The 13,511-nt window shown below is 39.3% G+C and overlaps 1 protein-coding gene and 1 long non-coding RNA gene across 3 annotated transcripts; both read left to right on the top strand.

The window, feature by feature from the left end:
• Nucleotides 1-158: 158 nt before the first annotated feature.
• LOC148851079 (golgin) lies at nt 159-9,319 on the top strand. 2 transcript variants are annotated; one of them, XM_088946540.1, is made up of 16 exons: nt 159-401; nt 511-573; nt 715-768; nt 905-1,003; nt 2,178-2,264; nt 2,353-2,946; nt 4,490-4,969; nt 5,435-5,496; nt 5,588-5,696; nt 5,887-5,995; nt 6,684-6,763; nt 7,045-7,386; nt 8,309-8,371; nt 8,530-8,676; nt 8,773-8,841; nt 8,927-9,319. In XM_088946540.1, exons 1-11 carry the CDS (start codon nt 336-338, stop codon nt 6,692-6,694), a joined length of 1,734 nt encoding a protein of 577 aa, XP_088802666.1. In that variant the 5' UTR covers nt 159-335; the 3' UTR covers nt 6,695-6,763; nt 7,045-7,386; nt 8,309-8,371; nt 8,530-8,676; nt 8,773-8,841; nt 8,927-9,319. The 2 variants fall into 2 exon arrangements, with proteins under 2 accessions (XP_088802666.1, XP_088802665.1); XM_088946539.1 differs by lacking the exon at nt 5,887-5,995.
• Nucleotides 9,320-10,393: 1,074 nt separating this feature from the next.
• Nucleotides 10,394-11,083, top strand: LOC148851080 (uncharacterized). The gene is made up of 2 exons (XR_016099585.1): nt 10,394-10,541; nt 10,708-11,083. It is a non-coding gene; the product is annotated as an uncharacterized LOC148851080 (long non-coding RNA).
• The last annotated feature ends 2,428 nt before the right edge of the window (nt 11,084-13,511 follow it).

Below are 13,511 nucleotides of genomic sequence, written 5' to 3' on the forward strand. Positions count from 1 at the left end.
ATGATAAATCAACATTCTGATATCATCATCTACATCATCGGCAGATGTTCCCCAGGGATTCTACTTGATACCTGAATGACACGTAATCAAGTTAAACATCAGCCCGAGGAAAAAACTCAAGCCCTAATTTGTGCGGTACTGGGTACGTGTCCATTAGTAGATCCTTTTCATGGAGGCTTACGTCTTAAATTGAAGGAGCGAAAAATTTCCCTCTGTTTGCACGCTCAAGCTTCTGCGCTTGCCAACTTCTAACGAGACATCATCAGATTTTGGTCGTATATTCGCTTGCCGGGAGCGAAACAATCACAGTTTTTGCTGTTGCCGCGTCAGAAAGGATGAGCTGTAGTTCCGAATACTCGCGGCTGTGCAGGCTGATCAACGCCTCTCTCCGTTCGTACACCGTCAGTTTCTCCTACGATGTCCATTCTTTTCACTGCTATTCAGGTGGTAACTTCCGCCTTTTCGCCGTTAAAGCTCCAATATCACTTATTGTTGTTGCTGTTGTTGCAGGAATCGGAGCCAATTCAATTAACCAAAGAAAAGGAGAAACATCTTTTGATTGTTCTCTCTCAGGTCCCTCCCCTCTTCTCCCTTTCAGTTTTCACTTCTGTAGATTGTAGATTGTTACTTCTGGGTTTCTCATTATGGCGTAACTTTATTGCTGGATTCGATTGTGCGACCTTGTTTACGGATTTTGGTATGTTCTTTTTTCAGGTTTCAAGAGAAATTCAACGTTGTGGAGATGAACTCGAATGCGATTCCGGGAAGGTCAGCTGGCTTAAAACTTTTATTATTTTAAGAGGTTTCTGTTTAAAACTTGTTTAGGCGAAAATTGATACTATATAGGGTTTTTATAGGAATGGAAAATTTAATCTAATTGCTTATGGTAATACCTTTCTAGCAGCCACTTGTTCTGAATCCTGTTATTGGTGGTCATTGCTTTCCGGCACCGGAGTTGTATTCTGAATGTCACAACTGCTTCCTGGAGATATTATCTATCTTGGTAAGGTTACCACATAAATGGGCTGATTTATTTTATTTTATTTTACACTTGTGCTATACCTTTACCTTGCTCACCGGCTTGTACTTTGCGTAGAAGAATTTAGCAACTAAGTTTAGGGCTCATTTGATTCGCAGTCGGAACCTTAATAGAAATCCCTCAGAATAGGAATCAGAATGGTCTATTCTCCTGTCTGTTTGGTTCAGACGGGAATTGGAATCAGTATGGAAATTGGGTGGACTGGTTTTTCATTGCCAAGGAGGGGGAGGAATGGCCATTTCCTCAAATGGGGGAATGCCATTCGACCAGGAATAGGAATAGGATTCCGATTTTTCCCAACAAAATGCTTGGAATCTGAATGGACCATTCCAAATTTGATTCCAGACCCCTATTGCCACGAACTCAACGAACCCTTAGTTCCTGAATTTCCTCATTTTTGGGGATTGCAGGGGAGGGGATGTAAATTGGAATGGCTTCCTAAACTACTGATGCTTTAAAGTTTTCGATTCACCTTAACACCACTATCTAATGAAATTTTTATCCATGAATTATCAAGAGACAGAGCCCTTGTTACTGGACATTTGTGATTCATTGAATCATTAGTTGTTTGTTTGAGGAGTAATGTAGAATGATTAACTGGTACGGAATGTTGAAATGGGATTATGAAAATAATATGGCTAGAAGATGAGATCATCAATTAAATAATATTATGCTATGCCATCTCTCATTGGATGACTTGGGGAACATGTTTATGGTCTCCTCATGATATTGTCATTCAATGAGGCAGGGTGCAACTCAAGTGTGCTTGGAAATGTTGGGAGACAGATTCTTTGAAGTTCAAACAGGAATTATGGTAGCTTGTTTGATACTATAGATAATGATAGATTTTCAAAACAGAAATTATTTCTGTGTCCTACTCAAAGGCAGATAATGCTTTACCACTAGAGGCACATACTATGTGATATTATGCTAGAGAAGAAATGATTTATTTGTACTACTGAAAGAGTGATATCGCTTTTTGATCTATAAAGTAAATGTGTATTTCTTTCGATATTTGGCCTTTTCCGTTCTCTTTTTTTTATGGTCTCTTATATGCTTCTTAGTTGTTCTATGGTGCATTATCTTTATTTTATGGCATCTTGTGCATCTGATCTCCTTTCTCCTTTCTCTTAAACAGGTAGGCCTCTTAAATATGAAAAGTCAATACATTCAACATTTGGTGGGCAATATTCTTGTGGGCATCTCCAATTTTGTGTCTAAATCTGTATGATTCAATAGTTTGCCTGGAAATTCTTGGTTAAATGTGCATGCAATCTTGGTTATTTATCTACTTAACACTAAACATTTTGCAGGGCAGGAATTTTGGTGACTTTCTTCATTTGTTATGTGTTTGCATAGAAGTGGTCATCTCTAACATTCTTTCATCCTCATCAGCATCCCTTTCTGACCCAAATAATGATGGATTGGGATTGATTTCAGTCTTGCAACCAAGACTTGTAAATGCTAACTGGCATGTGGTGACTTGTCTTTCTAGAGTTTTACACAATATATTGAAATATTTGAAGCAAAACTGCAGCAGTAAACTTGCAGAAATATACTTGCATTCCGTCAGTTATGGTCTTTCAAATGTGCCCTGGGATTTATTGGATAAGATTCATTCTGGTCAGGCATATGACATGCAGATAAGCTCTAATGGGAATGCTTCACTGCTCAGAAACATTTGTTCTCCGGAGGCATGGTTCTTGTTTCTAGGGAGCCTTCTTCAACTTTTCTGTTCCCTCGTTGAGCAAAGTGGTCTTGTAGAAGAAATTCATTGCTCCTTGGATGAGCATCTTCTTCTTGATAAAATTACATGCCTTATTCCTAAGATTTTGAACTGGTGTTTCTCTGTGAAATGGGATTCTGGTAATGCGTGTATCCAGCAATACTTGAGGCACAAGATGTTGGTGAGCATCAATGTTATCTGTTTTCTTGACAACCCTTGAAACTAGAGAGATTGCCAAATTACATAAACTATTTAGGGTTGTCTAGCGAAAACCTAGGCAATTTACTGCTAGAATGTAATTGTTGGTACTGGTGAACATGCAGGGAGATGTAACTCACCTATTAATTGGATTTTGTTTAGAGGCATACTTGTTTTTTTGGATTATAACCATCTCATTCCATTTCTTTACTTCTTTCATTTTCTATGGTAAAAGATAATTATATACTTGATATAATAGTTGTCTATTTTGATGTATGTTTGATATAAGAGATGTTGCTAAATTAGATGCAAAATGGTAGATCTCATGTTCCCTTTCTCATCCTTTATATTTGGGTTTTATGAGTGTTATATGGACAAGGATACATGAGTCAGCATGCTGAAAAAAAAAGGATACATGAGTCAGAATCTGATGTTTGTTCAAGAGTTTGAATGAGCATGATGAGAAAGCATGGCCTTGTCGATATGCCTATGGAAAAGTATCCCCCTCCTCTTCATCATCACCCAAACCTTATCCCAACTATATTGGTTTGACTACATGAGTTATTTTCTGTTCTGTTTAATGCCATATCCATTGTTCAATTATGAGTGTTGGAATCATTTCTTACTACTTCAACCGGTGTCCTTTTTGGTCTACCCCTAGCCTGTCTAGCCACTTTCATTTCTAATAGGTCACTTCTTACAGGTGCTGTTGATGGTTGTCTATGCACATGACCAACCCATCTTAGTCCAGTCATCCATCTCAACATACACATTTTTTCCACAGTTTTTTTCCGGACATGTGATTTCTTGACTGCACAACACTTTACTTTATATAGCATAGCTGGCCTTACCGCCTTGCAACTGTTTTATATAATTTTCCTTTTAATCTTAGTGGTTTTCACCTTTCACATAAGACTTTGGAGGCACCCCTCCATTTTGTCCATCCTGCTCTAATCCTATGAGTGACATCCTCCTCAATCTCTCCATTGGTATGAATTATCGAACCAAGGTACTAGAAAAGGTCACATCGGGTTATCTATGTTTCCAACCCTACTTGTACTCTGATTTGCACTCCTATTTTTATTATTGTTGTTGTTGTTGTTGTTATCATTATTATTGTTATTATTATTATCATTATTAAATCTATATAGTATATATTTTGCTTTATTCCTATTTATTTTAGTACCTCTTTTTTTTTTTCTGTGGAATTTCCCCATAAACTTAATTTTGCATTTAATCGTTCATTAATTTCATCAGTTAAAACAATGTCATCAGCAAACATGTGCTATGCCTCCTCTTGAACATGTTTAATCAATTCATTTTTTATTAGTGTAAATGCTGAACCTTGGTGAAGGCCCATTGTAAATGAATCTGATGTCTCCTACAGGTGTTCTAACATAGGTTGTTGCACCCTCATACATATCATTAACTAGGTTTTTATTCCTATCTAACATCTTGTATCCAAGTTTGATCCACTACTGTTTAAAAGATATATTCTAATTTGACTGCTAAAAACAATTCTGCAGATGCTAATGACCAGGCTTACTCTCCAAGTTCATTGGGAATGTTCCACCCTAGTTCTGTGGTTGCAGTTGCTTCGAAGACACTTTCAAGATCTTTTAGTGCAACCTATATCTGCATATGATTCTGGTTTTGATGATAGCCTAGAAGGCTCTCCAATCTTGGCGAGTATCGCTGATGGAGTACATAAGATACATACTCGCCATTTACAGAGGCAAGCTATTTTCCTTTTCCTCAAGTGTTCCTTCAGTTTGGTTGGCTTTGGAAAAGAAACAGATATTAGATGCGTCTGTTCATCTTCAAATTCTTGTTTGACACATGAGTTAAAATCTGGCCAGGAATGTTCTGGCAAAAGGAAGGGTTTGTCTGAAATTTCTGAATGGCTTCAAGTCCATTTGCCTTTGGAAATGTTTGTAGATTATGGAATATACTCAGAAAAATGCAGCTTCTTTGCGTCATCCTTCATGCAGCTATATGTTGATGAGGTATACAGTTCTTTCCATTTGATGCGTAGTTGTTAAAATGTAGGGAAATCTTTTGAGGATTCATGTTGTTTTCTTCTTTGGAGGGCGTAGATGTGTTTATCTTATTGAACTTCTATCTAATATAATTAATAGCTGCAGGAAAGAAAGGAAAATACATAAAATGGAAAAAGTACAAGAAAGAAAAGGTATCTTTTGTAGGTAGTTCTGCTTTGGGAGGCCACTGTTTTGTTAGATATTTAGATTCAACCTATTCTTTATAGGTAGTCCTGCCTATGCTTGGTTTGACTAGTTCGATTAGACCATGTTTTTATAGGCTCTTTTGTGCCTCTGATGGGTTTTCTATTTAGTATTTTTATCTTTATTTAAAATTTCCTATATTAAACAACTTTATTGTCTTCCTCTTAAATTGTTCTTGTTTAGGCCTTTCCATCTAAACAACTTTCTTAGTTTGCTCTTAAATTGTAGGATGATATCTTGTTTGAAGTGCTCCTGCAACTGCTGGCCCTACCATTTCCTTTGGAGCAAGTGTATGAACAAACCTTTCTTATCTTTTTACTTGTGATAGCAACCTAGACTAGTGCAAGAATTCTACTTAGTAAGATCTATTGAACTATGCAGGGATTGGAATGATAGGTGCAATGCTATTCATGAGGCAAAAGGAGACATCATCTACCATGTCTTGAACATTTTCAACCCTATACATCTTTTCCATTTGTTTCTTGCAAAGGTGTACATATCATACCCTAATGGTTTGTCTTTTGTTTTTTAATCTATAAAACAATTTTTTTATAACTTTATAAAAAATGAGTAATGAAATTGAATTGAAAAAATGGGGGTGGAATGGATGATTACAAGAACTAAGTTTGCATTGCATACCTGGCAAACATCTCCTCCCTAAAGTTTCCTGCATGGCTTAGGTCATTCACCAAGGTTTTGGCTTGCCTTGGGTTCACGGTAGATGTTCAATCTGGAAGGGGAAGGCAAGGCCCTCACCTAGGACAAACCTTCAAAGACCTTGGAAGAGTGGTGAGCCTATCTTACATCAATACTAAATGTAACCCCATCAACACTACTCTATTCGAGCTGAGAGAAATGAAATACTATATATTCTTGAGGGGTGCTTCTACGTAACATTTACCTTTTTTCTAATTGCTAATTTCACATAATTGAACAGCCAATTTACACGATGTTAGTTAGGTTTTCGTTGCATATTTAATAAATTAAAACTCCAGTACTTTTTATATTTTAATTACCTTGTAGTCTGTCTTTGCTGTCTGCTTGTTTTCACCTAGTTGAGTTGAATATTAAACTATAATGTGCTGTTCCAATTTGTCAATGTTTCCTCCATTTGTTAAGGAAATATGAATTAAGACTCAATGCCATGATAAAAGGCCATTACCAAATGTTGGTCCTAGCTATCTGGGGTCTTGGGAAGGGTAGACTGCTATGGTCATAACCATTGGCATTTTTTGCACAAAGTGGCTGCTCTCAGACTTAAACCTGCATTCTCATACTTGACAGCCTGAGATTTTATCATTATACCAAGTAATGGTCCCTAAGACTGAATTCCATGATGCCATTGAGTTGATGCTTCAATAGATGTCATTTCATGCTATGTCTTGATTTTTTAATATTTGGTGACAGGATATCTTCCTTTTTTATTTTGATTCTTTTTGGTAGAAAAATAATACAGCGAACTGCTCTTTGTTTGCAGTTACACTATGATCATTCAGTGCTTCTTGATTACCTCATTTCAAAAGATATTGGAGTTAATTGTGTACAATATCTTTTGAGGTATCATCTCAGTTGCTTTTAGTTCCCTTCTCTTTTTCTTATATTATTTTCCAGTACTTGTTGGAACTCCTAACTTGCTTTTTTTCCCCATTTTCCTGGTTTATTGGTTCTTTATTTAAAATTTGTATTCATAATGACCTCTTTTTTCCTTGTCATGTAACCATTATGTTTAGTTGCTTATATATGCTTATAAGGGAGGTACTTCTGCAAAGCTGTATTACTTTCCTGTAACCTCCGAAGTCCTGACATTTTTTTTTTTTGTTTAAAATTTATCCTTTTAGGTGCCTTCGTTTGGTATTCAGATCATGGAATTTGTTTGTAGACTTTTCCATGTGTGAGAATGAAATAATCCAACTGTCTTGCAAGAAAAGAAAGGTCCTCCTAGATGGTTCAGATTCTCATTATAAGGCAGATATTTCAGTTTCACCAATGAAAAAGGGAGAAACTCTTGGAACACTTGAGAAAGAACATAAGAGACACCATAATCATGGCAACAAGCGATTTTGCACCTCACAACAGCCTTTTGAAAATGCCAAAGATTGTTTGCTTTCTTTAAAAAGATGTGTGGAAAGCCTTCATCACAAGAACTTGTTTCCATATAATCCTTCAGCACTCCTGAGAAGGTGTGTTCCTTTCTTCTAATAATCCCTTCTATAATGATTTTCATTGGAGTTTTCACTCTGGCTGTCTTTTGGTATTTTACCATATCTTATATTTTGAAACTAAATTCTTTCACTGTCCCAACAATCAACATTTTGACCCACTTTGATGGTAATAGGGTGGGTTCCTGGGAAATGTAGGATGCAACTAGGAAAGTCGTAAGCCAGGGCATGAAGTTATGAAGGCATGCCTATGTGATTCTGAAGTGCCATGTTTTAATAACCAAACTATACTAATTTTCACAACAAAAAGCTATAACAAATGAAGGCATTTTACTCTCATGCCTGCCAAGCTATTTTTTCAAAATTATTGTTGTCATCATCACAATCATAAGTTTTCCTTTTAACCTTATCTTTTAACACCCTCAACTTGCACCGGACCATTTCATCTCACTGGCGAACTCAATGCACTTTTTTTTTTTTTGCTAAACCATTGCAATGTACTTTTTCCTAATTGACAAAAAAGACTCTGGCTTGATTGTTGCATAATTGAACTTAGAGAACTATGCTTGTTGCCTAGTTGAATTGAATTTAGGCAACTGGCTTATTTGTACTCCCTGGCTAGGGCCTAGGGGTAAAGTTAGTTGGTAGGAAAGACACCTATTTGATGTTATTTCACCTCATTATCTAAATGATCCATCATTTTACTTCAAATATTATATGCTATGACTTTTTTGGTTAACCATGGTTTCACTACTTACTGTGTATGTATTTGTTTCATGGGTCTCAAAGCTTCTCAAGCCTTTCAAGAATAGCCAGGGGTCTGACAGATAGTCATTACAAATTCATTGTTGACTAACCTATGCAACTTCTGATCTTTTTAATATGCCTCAATGTTTAGTCCATTTGGCTGAAAACATAAGCATTTTTGAGTTGCTCCTTGCAGCTTCACAAGGTTTCAAGAGCTCTGTCATCAGCAAGAGAAATAATAACCTTGGATGCTGGATAGGTAACCTGGGAAATTGCACTTACCCAATCATTATCATTATTTATTTCTTCCCGTTATATTTATCATCATCACTGGCCAGGGTTGCCAGGTTGGTCAAGAATGATTATGTAATGCAGGACTTTTTCCCAATTTATGATGGGCTTGACTCATTAATTCAGGTTTGAGACTTTGGGGTCCCGAAGTCATTGGTCTACCATTTGATAGTGTAACTAGAAGCATACAAATATTGCACAATTTGATTGGCAACAGACAATTATGGTAGTGGCCTTTCAGAACGAATCTGTTGAATGTTGCCAGAAATTAAGGTATAAGTTCACTTCAATTTGGGTCATCCATTTTTTCTGCCTTTCCTTGTACAAGGTCATAGGTTTTTAATCAATATTTTCTTCCCGTGATTTCAGTTAAAATGTGCCATTTGATTGGCAGAGTGGCTATGCATAACCAGTTAGCTGAAGATTATCTGGAACGAGGTAATTTAATCGGATTGAATTATCTATTTGCGTTTTTTTTGAACTTCTCCTTTAACTGTTCATACAATAATAATCAAATAAATAGGAACCCTATGAATTTTGGGGCATGGTCCAAATTTCTATACGCTGGGATATTCAGAAACAGAGAAATATGGGCATGCACATATTTGAAGACAACAGCGTTCGCAGTTGCTGATATTTCTCCTTGCTTCTGGGTGCATCCGGATTTAAGAATACTGATAGAAGAGCCTTGTGAGTCAACTATTTATCTGTTTGAACATTGCATTCGATGCTGTGGTAGTTTGTAATTGTTTTAGGTCTTGAGCTACCTACCTTGTTGGCATGAATGGTTTGAGAAATTGGTAAGAAATATATTGATGTTGTTCTTGGATCGTGTGGAAGAGTGAATATTGACATTAAATGAGCACATTGGATGCGAGGCATGAAATGGACTGCAATGTTGTATGATTTGCGAGCATTTGCTGTTCACCTGGATAAAGTTTTTTGTTTTGGTACCAAAATCACTTTGATGCCCCTGCTCGGCCATCTGAATAAGGTATGGGTATTGGGTCCTCAACTTTCTGTAAGGAGAGAGAGAGAGAGAGTAAATCGGTAAAAAAAAAGAAAAAAAAAAAACAACTGTAACAAAGTAAGTAGGACCTCAAAACGAATTGTTATGTTATTTGGGACAACTTAAGGGATCCATTAAGGTTCTCAACTTGTCTTGTCAAGTGGTCATATGAATGGTTAAAAATAAGACAAAAAGGACATTGGACACTTATCAGAAAAAAGGGCACATGGCCTCTCTAAGGGTATTTTGTAAGTATATTGTAACTTACCGAAGTACCCTTGCCATGCTGTACAGTAGGTTCCTTGTCTGCCCCACATCCATGACCCATCCGACTTAAACTGGTTTACCATTATTTCTATCCCACACCAATGGCCCATACGGCTTAAACTGGTTTTACTTTATAGTATCCTTAGATTCACTCCACACTCCAATATGTATCCAACCAAAAAAATGTTGATCGAGTCAATGTGCAGAGCAACTGAAAATTTACTGAGAGATAGAGTCTGTTATTACCAAAACTACGAAGTACGAACCATTTTCAGTGTCTCACCCCTGTTCATGCAAAGGCTATTAATCTGATGGCTTATAGGAACAGAACAATGAGCGACCAGAGAAAATGGTCAAGATTTCAGGCAAGACACCACTATTAAAGGATTAGTACACACAAGTGACAACCCTAGAAGGTTTGATGCATGGTGCATGTGCATCTTTCATATGTTTATGAGACAAATTGTCTTTGACTGGTTTTTGGTGGTGGGCCTGGTGGCTCGTGAAAGCCTCATCTTACTGGACTAGAAAGAACCACAGAGTGTTCATCTAGAATTCAGTGAACCCATCAGTTCACGGGGTTCGAGGGCCCTCCAATCAGAAATGTACACGTCATTCAATGGGTCTTAACACAAACTTAACGGAACTGCAATGTTAACGGTTAAATTACCGGTTGAACCTGCCATTAAAAGACAACAAACAGATAAAACCCCATTTGAAGCTTCAGAGAATGATTCCCCTCTCTCATTCAAACTCCCCTCCCATCCCCACTCAACCAAATCCTAACCAGTACCTAGAGGCGCCAGACCACCGGCGGTCAACAACTGACGTCCGACTGGAAGGGATCAACCGGTGACCGACGGTAAGCTCCTCTTCCTCCCCTCCTGCTCTTGTTCTTCTTCTTTGTTTTTTTCGTTTCGAATGGTTCTACCCTGACCTCCAAATGGCTAGGGTTTCATGTCGTCATAAATCTAGGTTACTTCTGCATTCGTAAAATTCAATTTACTAAAAAAGCTTTTAATTTTCAGGTTAGCCATCAACGTGTCTCAATATATGAGAAAGCAATACATATTGTCGCTGCTTCAAAAAAACGTACTGAGGAAGGGCTTGCTTGTCGAGGATGGGGATTTCACATATTGAATAATCGACCAATCAAAGATTTTGCTTGTCGAGAATTAATAATAGGTTCTTGATCGACCCCTTCATTATAAATTTATAATGCTTTTTCATGGCTTTACCTTCCAAATCAGCTCTATATGCGTGTTGAGCAAAAAGGCCGAATAACATTTATATTTAAGACAGCTCAGTTCTCAACCTCATTCAAGATGAGCCCAAGCATCATCATGTGCTAAACATTGATATTTAAGACATCTGAATCTATCCAACAAGTGTTGCAATGTCAAACTTCTAGAGCCTGTTAAACAAATTTTAAATTCTTCGTTCACAAAATGTAAAGACTATTCTCAAATGACAGACAGTCATGATCAGGGAACTTATCTTGTATCTCTATATATCATCCATCAAGTCAATAAAAATACAATATGTATAAGAATAGAATTATAGCTCACAAGAAGAAAAATAATGCAAATAAAGGAAAATACAACAAGTATTTCTTGCATCTCCGGAATCCTAACACTATACAGATCCAACAAAGGAGACTCCCAATTGCAAAAGTTTCCCACAAGTTCTCAGAGATGAAACGTTTCATCTAGACATCAAGGAAATTGCCATCTATTATACGTGTCTTCATGCACAAAAACTGGCTCTTGCATTGTTTGAGGTGGAAACTGAGGTTGTCTCCTTGATTAGGATTGGAAACACCTCCCCATCGTTCAGCTCTTTCAAATGTGATGTAGCACAATCCAGTCACTCCTAACTGGTGTTCGCATGGCTCCTGAGATATACCTGAAACAAGAGAAAAGAGGAAGAACTCCTGGGTGTTTCTCGGCAGGAATGCTCCGATGCTTAAGTTAGTATTGTGTGCAAGAAGCTAGAAGAGAACGAAAACTAAGAGTGCAGGTCACGCTAATCATTCAAGATACATTGTTCCTTGAGGATAAACTTCTTATAACTGAATTCTGTTGCTCCAGGCCCTCTGACTCTTGACAGGGCAGGTATAACCGCCACTACTAGTCTGCCACAACCGTTACAGGTAGGGCTGAGGTGGCACGCATGGGGCCGTCGTGCAGGGTACGTGCCTGTCAGGTGTGGGACGCCTTTCTAAAGGTGGCAGGCGCGACGAGGGGATTTGCAGGTTAGTCGGGTATGGCGATCGGGTAGGAAGCCCTCCTATGGTATACCGAGCTGTTCTCCTGCGAATTGCCTTGAGCTGGGCTATCCTTTGAGTGATGGGTTGCCTGCAGCCGGTTATGCCGAGCTAGCCGACCCGAGGACTTTGCGCCTCAGGGCGTCCGAAGAAGAATCGGTGCGTTCTTGCTTGGGAGTGGCCCAAGGTCCATTGGGAGGAGCTCAGGTCTTAAAAGGGGTCAGGGTGCCCCGAACTTGTGACCCCCCGAAGTGCCTTAACCCTAGGGAGGGGGTGCGGGTGAGATGACTTTCGGAGAGTAGTTTCCCTACCGAGTTGCCGCGCTGAACTCGGTGGGACTTCCCCATCAAGTTGTGCTCACGTCCGTTGTGCTGTCATGCTGAGTTATCGTTTGAGCAAGGTCAAGCCCACGTGTACCTGAGCTACAAGGTCAGGCCAAATCACCCTTCATCAATTGCCCCCCACTCCTTTCGTTGGCGACGGTGACCCAGCGCGAGGAGGTCATGACGCACTGGGTGGATTTGGCATCGGTGTTTGTGTTGCGTTGTTGAGCATTCCGTCCAGTTGTACCGGTTTGATGCCTGGTTCGACCGAAAAGAGATTCGAGTCGCGTCCAGATTACACGGGGACTTCACGCGATTTAGACTTTGCAGACGTCAAAAACGGGCTAAATCATTTTCGCCTTGAAGAACCCGCGGTTGCGGCTATAAATAGGGGGTCCCTTGGCCATTTTCTTCGCCACAAAGCTTTCATCATTAGCGTTTGAGCTCGCGCCAGAGGTTTCTTAGATCGGGTCCTCCAGTTCGTTCTGTTCTTCCAGTCCGGTTGCGTTTCTTTGGTGAGTCCTCCCGAGCTTCCTTTTCCCTTCTAGTTCGTTTCTTTCTGTTAGTTCGGTATGTCGTCTGGCGTAGACAGCCTCATCAAAGAGCCCGAGGTAGGTACCTCGGCTCGGGATGTCCCCTCTGCTACCCAACCCTCCGAATTACGGGTGGCTTCGGGTTTTCTGGTGTCTACCTCCCACCGAGGTCGGGAACCAGATCAGTTCGAGCCTTCCATAATGACCTCAGGGAGGCTTTAGGACCTCATACAGAGGTTCTGCCTCCCTAGCGAGTACTCATATAGCCTTCCCACTGGCAACTTCCCATGGGAGCATGGTCCCAACGAGATCGTGATTTTCACGGAACAACTGATAGCTGGGTTCAGACTTCCACTTCACCCTCTAATTGTTGAGGTGTTGGTACACTTTAATATTACCCTGGACCAACTCCACCCAAACTCTATACGGAATGTGGTGGGGTCCATTTATCTTTGTTTTGACCGTTCCCTTTCCATAGATTTAGATGTTCTTAGTACAATTTTGGCTATAAAGAAGAGCGCTTCGGGCGCTCTCCCTGCCCAGGTTTTAAACTCATGCACAAGCTCCTGAGCAAAGTCCCAGCTTGGAAGTGGGACTACTTCATAGTCCAGAGCAGCACGGGGTGGCCCTTCCCCACCGATTGGAGGATAGCCGTTCAAGACTCTGGTGTCATCCTGGATAGGAAGACCAAGAAGGAGCTCTAGTCACTG

The sequence above is a fragment of the Nelumbo lutea genome, chromosome 5 (genome assembly GCF_056320005.1).
Source record: "Nelumbo lutea isolate HS-2025 chromosome 5, American lotus-T2T, whole genome shotgun sequence".
Classification (NCBI taxonomy): domain Eukaryota; kingdom Viridiplantae; phylum Streptophyta; class Magnoliopsida; order Proteales; family Nelumbonaceae; genus Nelumbo; species Nelumbo lutea.